Genomic DNA, 6,995 nt, shown 5'->3' on the forward strand with positions numbered 1-6,995 from the left:
TGAGACATGTTGTTACTGTTTTTTTTAAATTTTTAATTTATTTTATTGAATCACCATGTGGAAAGTTACAAAGTTCTCAGGCTTATGTCTCAGTTATACAATGCTCAAACACCCATCCCTTCACCAGTGCCCATATTCCACCACCAATAAAAACAAAAACAAAACAAACCAAAAAAAAAAACCAGTATACATCCCACCCCTCACCCCCCAAGCCCCCCCCCGCGTGACTGATAATTTCACTTCCTTTTCTCTTTACCTTGATTACATTCCAGATTTCAACACAAAACTCACTATTGTTGTTGGAGTTTCAACACAGACTCACTATTTTTGTTGGAATTTATCCCCCAAGAATACAGCTCTATTGACAAGGAAATATTTGATAATAAGTTTTCCACTGATGGGAATGAAGAGATAAAAAGTTGCATGGCCGCAGTAGCGGCCGCGTGGTTTACAATTTCTGTATTATAGTAATTAAGTCCAGGGAGATTTAAATTGGAAAAATGAATCAATTCCCTTCCTGGAACAGCATGGAGCAAAAGCTTAGTTCACAGTCTGCATACATGGTTGCAAGCACTCGCTGGAACCCCAAGTCATAAAGCTGGCTCTGGTTCCTGCTCGTTCCACATCCACGCGGCTGTGCAAAGGCATGGCCACCCGGGTCGAATCTCAGCCGGAGCCGTGTTGTTACTGTTTTTGGCATATCAAATACGCCACAGATAGCTTGCCAGGCTCTGCCGTGTGGATGAGATACTCTTGGTAGCTTGCCGGGCTCTCCGAGAGGGGCAGAGGAATCGAACCCAGGTTGGCCGCCTGCAAGACAAACGCCTACCTGCTGTGCTATTGCTCCAGCCAGTCTTTTGAATGTCTTGTAGGTGTCCAATGTCACCTCTTGGCGATTTTTCAGGAGCTTGTCGTGGAATCAGATTCCCCTTAATGGTATAACTTATATTTGCCTTCTAGTTTGTATTTTACCTTTTCTATTTAAAATACACATTCACGAACTGGGAGGCATAGTTTATGTTTTCTTTCATCTTGTGAAATAATTCTGTAATGGGTATAAGTAAACCAGGTCATCATTAATTCTGGATTGGATAGTCCTAGAGCCTCATCCTTTTTTTTTCCCGCTAAGCTAAATGGTTGGTTATAATTTTGAGGACACTGAGGTCTAATTTTAGAAGCTACTGATTCAATGCTATTAAAATTTTCCACAAACAATATGGCTACAATCTTGATTTTTTTTTCAGCCACAGCTGGTGGTGCTCAGAGATTACTTCTGGCTTTGCACTCAGGAATCTCTCCTGGCAGTTCTCAGGGGACTCTATGGGGTGCCAGGAATCAAATCTGAGTTGGCCGCTTCCAAGGCAAGTGCCTTATCCACTGTACTATCTCTCTGGCCCCTAATTTTGATTTTTTGAAATAGGATCATAGCTGGTGGTGCTCAGGGCCACGTCTGGTGGTGCTGTGATGGCAGGTGGAGGTGGTGGGCGGGTGGGGGATATAGGACATGGACCCCGCTCAGGTTCTTGCACCTACTAAGCAGCACTTTACCATTGCAGCCATCCGGCTCTATACACTTGCATTGTATGGAGAATGTACTTATAAGTAATGGCTGAATATTAGTGACAGAAAAATGCAGCAAGATAATAAGTGCTTCATTTCCAGGTAAAAACACAGAATTTCTGAAAAAAAATTAGGAACAACGCAGGTAACTTGCAAAAGTAAGTTTATTGCAGCGCAGAAACAATTAGAGCAAAGTAGCCATGTTTTTCAAGAGCATTTGAAAAAGGCAAGAAGAGGGTGCAGAAAAGTGGGTTAGGCGTTGCGTTCCGGAGGGAGGTTTCTCCTTGGAGTTTTCCAGAAAGATGTCTCTATGGGCGACACCGTTTCATTCGTGTTCCTTTCCTCCGAAGCCACTCTGACGACTTGGGAAACTTCTTACTTAAACTTCACCTCTGAAATATTGCTGACTTGAGATGAGACGACTTTGCCATCCACCACCTCCTCTACTATGGTCCTGGTCACTCTGCTCTTACTAGGATCTGAAAAGTTGTAGAATCATAAAGTCAGTTTAGAAACGATCACACAGACGGAGAAAAGTCACAGAGCATTTGTCCAGGAGGTTCTCTCTGGGTCAGGTAATTTATGTAAACAACAGTACATAAAACTTTGAATAGGACATGCTTTCTTTTCATTTAACTTAAAATTTTTTTGGGTTTGTTTTGGGGGCCACACTCAGCAGTGCTCAGTGTTTAGTCCTGGCTCTGCATTCATAGATCACTCTTGGCAGTGCTCAGGGGCCCATTTGGGGAGTTGAGGATTGAACCTGGGTTGGTTGTGTGCAAGGCAAGCACCCTACCCACTGTACTATTGCTCTGGCCCCAACATCTTTCCTTTTAAATGATAAATGCTTCATGAACATCAAGAAAATGACTACCTCGTGTTTGGCCAGAGCTGCTTCCTCCAGATCTCGAGTCACTGGTTCCTGTGTTCCTGGATCCTGAGCATCTGGAGTTTCTAAAAATCAGAACCTCTGGTGAGAATGGTCGGGGAGGAAGGTCCTGCTTCCGTCTGTGGCTTGCAAAGTTGCAGGACTCCGCCATGCGCGGTTCTCCATGACGTGTCCACTGTGACTCTGTCAACACCAGCCCAGCTTCCCTTCCGCTTCCATAACCAACACTCAGCCCGAGGGTGACTTGCACTTACCCTCCCTCCCCATCCAGCAGGCGGCGGTAGGTCTCGATCTCCATCTCCAGGCGGGTCTTGATGTCGAGCAGCTGCTCGTACTCGGCATTCTGGCATTCAGTCTCGCCCCGGATCTGGCAGATCTGCTCCTCCAGGCAGCTGATCTGCATCTGGATTTCCGACAGCTGAGCCATGTAGCCCCCCTCTGTGTCTGAGAGGGTCCCTTCCAGGGAGCTTTTCTGCAAGAAAAAGAAAAAAAGTATAATGAAAAGAAGTAACTGGATTACTTAACACACACCTTTTTATAAGCTCAGCTTCATTAAGTTAAACTTATATGCTTAATTTGTGCCAGGCTCTGCCGTGTGGGCGGGAATACTCTCGGTAGCTTTCTGGGCTCTCCGAGAGGGATGGAGGAATGGAACCTGGGTTGGCTGAGTGCAAGGCAAATGCAAATGTTTAGATTTACTAACATTTACTAGTTCCAATTTACTAGTTCCCAATTTATCAAGCTCCCCGTGGCATATTCAATACACCAAAAACAGTAACAAGTCTCACAATGGAGAAGTTACTGGTGCCCACTCGAGCAAATCGATGAACAACGGGATGACAGTGACATTGTCAGTGTTAAAATCACTATTTGTTTATTTTGTCCACTCCCAACTTGATACTCGATGGTCACTCTCAGCCCTGCTCAGGGGACTATGTGATGCCAGGGAGGAACCTGGGACTCCCACACACACGGCTCCTGTCCATTGAGTTGTCCCCCCAACCCTACTTAAAAACAACAACAACAACAACTTTATTCTTAGAATTAAATATTTTACGTAAAGAAGTAGGACATTCTCTTCAACTAGAATGTTCTATGCTTCCTACCGCCACAATTCATAATCACGCTTTAATTATGTGCCAAGTGGAACAGCTTGGCAAAAAGGAAAACACATACACACACACACACACACACACACACACACACATGCACACACATGCGCACACAAGCAGGGAATATCTTAACTGCTGGCTAGAGAGTTTGAAAGGGCACATTTGCACCTACCATGGCCAGCTGGGACTGAAGCTCAATCTCCAGGGCTTGCAGAGTGCGTTTCAGCTCTGTGATCTCAGTCTTGGCAGAACTGGCAGCTCCGGCGTCAGTGGAGATCTGAGCTTGCAGGGAGGCACTCTAAACAAAATCGGAGGGGTGGAGGGGGGAGTCATTGGAGGCCGGGCGCTGAGAGCGGGTGCAGCTGTACTGTGGCTGCAGGCTCAGCGGCTGACCCACCTGCTTGTTGAATTGCTCCTCTGCCTCCCGACGGTTCTGCTCAGCCAGCTCCTCATACTGCGCCCGCATGTCGTTCAGTAACTTGGTGAGGTCGGTGCCCGGGGCCGCGTTCATTTCCACGTTCACGTCCCCTCCGGAGCTGCCCTGCATGCTCTTCATTTCCTGGCATGAAGAAGGAAGCACATGGTCACAGGAGGGGGCAATCCAGGCTCCCTGCAAATGCACACAGCCTACCCAAAGCTGAACCCAGGACAGAGCTGAGAACTCCCCCCTGCCCCTCCCAATCCACATATCATGTACTCGTGGTGAACGTGCTCCCACCCCGGTTGCAGTAACTGGAAATCCACTCAGAATCAATTTTTCTCTCTAGGGGCTATGGCAGGAGGGAGAGGGGTCAGGACAGAGATGTTTCCTAACAAAACGGGGTCACTACCTCCTCATGGTTCTTCTTCAGGTAAGCCAACTCCTCGGTCAGACTCTCGATCTGCATCTCCAGATCAGAGCGAGTCATGGTGAGGTCATCCAGAACTTTCCGCAGGCCGTTGATGTCGGCCTCCACACTCTGGCGGAGATACAGCTCGTTCTCGTACCTGGGAGAGTGGGAGAGCAGAGAGTGGATGTGAGCCAAGGAGGAGGGTTCCTGCTCATCCATCCAAGAGCAACTTTCTCCTTAGCCCTTTCTGGGAATGGAAGTTGGCAGGATTTTCTTGCAGAAGCTTTTCCTCAGTCAAGAAAATAAGAGCCTATATTTGATTCTCTTGGTGACTTTTTAATTTAATTTAATTTAATTTTTTTTTGCTTTTTGGGTCACACCCAGCAATGCACAGGGGTCACTCCTGGCTCATGCGCTCAGGAATCACCCCTGGCGATTCCCACCTCAGGGGACCATATGGGATGCTGGGATTTGAACCCAGGTCGGCCGCGTGCAAGGCAAACGCCCTACCCGCTGTGCTATCACTCCAGCCCCCAATGGTGACTTTTTTTTAAAAAAAAAATATTTTAAATGATAACTCAAATATTATCCTTCAATTGTCTCTCTCTTCTTGTGATAAAATAGTTTTGAAAGTATACCCTCGGGATGTTTGTGAATTTAGGGCCTTGATATAAAAGATTTTATTTTAAAAATTGGAATTGAAGCCAAGCTACTGGATTTCCTCCCCTCTCCCCCATTGCAACATGCATCTTTAAATCTTCACATTTCTTACTTCAGTCTGAAGTCATCAGCAGCCAACCTGGCATTGTCAACCTGCAGGACAATTCCTGCGTTTTCAATAGTGGCAGTAATGATCTGGAAAAGGAAATGAGAGGGAGTGAGTCTGACCTGGGTTTGCACGCCTGCCAGGGAGGGGAAAGAAATGTCTCCAGGTCAGCCCTGCAAGGGGCATTGCTTTGGAAACCAGCTTAGTGACGATGCTTGCAGTGATAATTCTGGTGCAGCTGAGTTACACTTTTCTGCAGAAACAAACACCTGACACATTTAGCAGAATAAGCATAGAAGGTGTTTAAAGAACACAGCCCTTCTTCTGCTTCCGAACACAAGATTTTAAGAATCGATCTCCCACATAGAATGGCTGAGCATTTTAGTATTTAGACTTCACCACGCTCATACCATATTTGAATCAGTTTTTAAGAAGAAAAATAGTCATAAATATTTCTCAAATCTGGCAAGACACAAAAATATGCCAACCTACCAGAAGTCATCATAAAATTAGCTTAAGTTAGAGTTGATTAAGCTTATTGCCATCATTTATATAATACACTTGCAAAAGAGCTGATGGGCATTGTAGGTATTTCACTCTGACGTGGATGCACTCAATCATGAGATGCCAACAGAAAATTAATGTGGCAGAAGGTCACGCACAGTTTGAGTTAAGTCAAAACTGGCCGAGTTCACTCCACGTCTACAACATATGCTATAGCATATTTTAGGTTTCCAAAGGCCCCCTGCGCTGAAGTTCTTCAGTACAAGACACGATCTGAACACAAGCCAAGGAGACAGAAAGATCAGGAAGAGCAGTGATGAGGTCTCACCTGGTTTCTGAGATCTTCAATGATCGGGTAGTACTGGCTGTAATCTTTTCCCGACCCACTGTCTCCAGAGTTGGGCCCAAACTTCTCATACCATTCCTTGATCTTCCTCTCCAGATCCGAGTTTGCGTCCTCCAAGGCTCTGACCTTGTCTAAGTAACTGGCCAGGCGGTCGTTGAGGTTCTGCATGGTTTGCTTTTCGCCCCCAGAGAAAAGTCCCCCATCGCCACCTCCCATCCCTCCACCCATGCCCCCACCCATGCCCCCACCATAGCTGCCCATGCCCCCACCATAGCTGTAGTAGCCTCCGCTGGCCCCTCCGCCCATCCCAGAGCCCCCTCCGAAGCCAGAGCCCCCTCCGAAGCCAGAACCCCCTCCGAAGCCAGAACCCCCTCCAAATCCAGAACCCCCGCCAAAGCCAGCTCCGGAGACCGAAGCGCCTCCAAATCCGCTACTGAACCCCCCACCGAGGAGCCCGCAGGCGCTGCCGCCTCCAGCCCGGAAGCTGCGGGCAGAGCTGCCCCCCATTCCGCATCGGCTGCTGCTGCTGAAGCTGCTGGCCCCCATGGACCCCCGCATGCAGCTGCTGCCTCTGGCCCTGGAGGAGGAGACGCGGGAAGAGCAAGACATGGTAACTGGTGAGAAGCAGGTGGAGCTGGTCGGTGGAGCAGAGGCGGGAGAGGTTGTGGCAGTTGTTGCCTTTCGGGGCCCTTTTATACCCACCAGGAGGGTGTTCCTGGTCTGTGTCACTTGTTAATCCCCGTTACAGTCGTGCTAATCCGCGGCTGGATCAGGGCTGTTTCTCGAACCCACTCTACTGGCTCTTTTTTTTTTTTTCCTTCCAGAAGCTGGGTCAGCGCCCCAGGGCATTAACTCTATCAAGAAAATAATAAGGTGGAGCAAGGCAACCCCCCTCCCCCCCATTAGAGTTTTTAATCTTTTAAGGGTTTGATGACTGATCATTCTTTTCTGAGGGAGTAATTCTATTAAATTTGCCTCATTATTTCTC

The 6,995-nt window shown here is 47.5% G+C and overlaps 1 protein-coding gene across 1 annotated transcript; it reads right to left on the reverse strand.

Annotated features, from left to right (window-relative positions):
• Positions 1-1,717: 1,717 nt before the first annotated feature.
• KRT24 (keratin 24) lies at positions 1,718-6,616 on the reverse strand. The gene is made up of 8 exons (XM_055132584.1): positions 5,990-6,616; positions 5,164-5,246; positions 4,392-4,548; positions 3,959-4,120; positions 3,734-3,859; positions 2,704-2,921; positions 2,435-2,514; positions 1,718-2,039 (listed from the first exon to the last, which is right to left on the reverse strand). Exons 1-8 carry the CDS (start codon positions 6,614-6,616, stop codon positions 1,936-1,938), a joined length of 1,557 nt encoding a protein of 518 aa, XP_054988559.1. The 3' UTR covers positions 1,718-1,935.
• Positions 6,617-6,995: the final 379 nt, after the last annotated feature.

The sequence above is a fragment of the Sorex araneus genome, chromosome 3 (genome assembly GCF_027595985.1).
Source record: "Sorex araneus isolate mSorAra2 chromosome 3, mSorAra2.pri, whole genome shotgun sequence".
Lineage (NCBI taxonomy): Eukaryota > Metazoa > Chordata > Mammalia > Eulipotyphla > Soricidae > Sorex > Sorex araneus.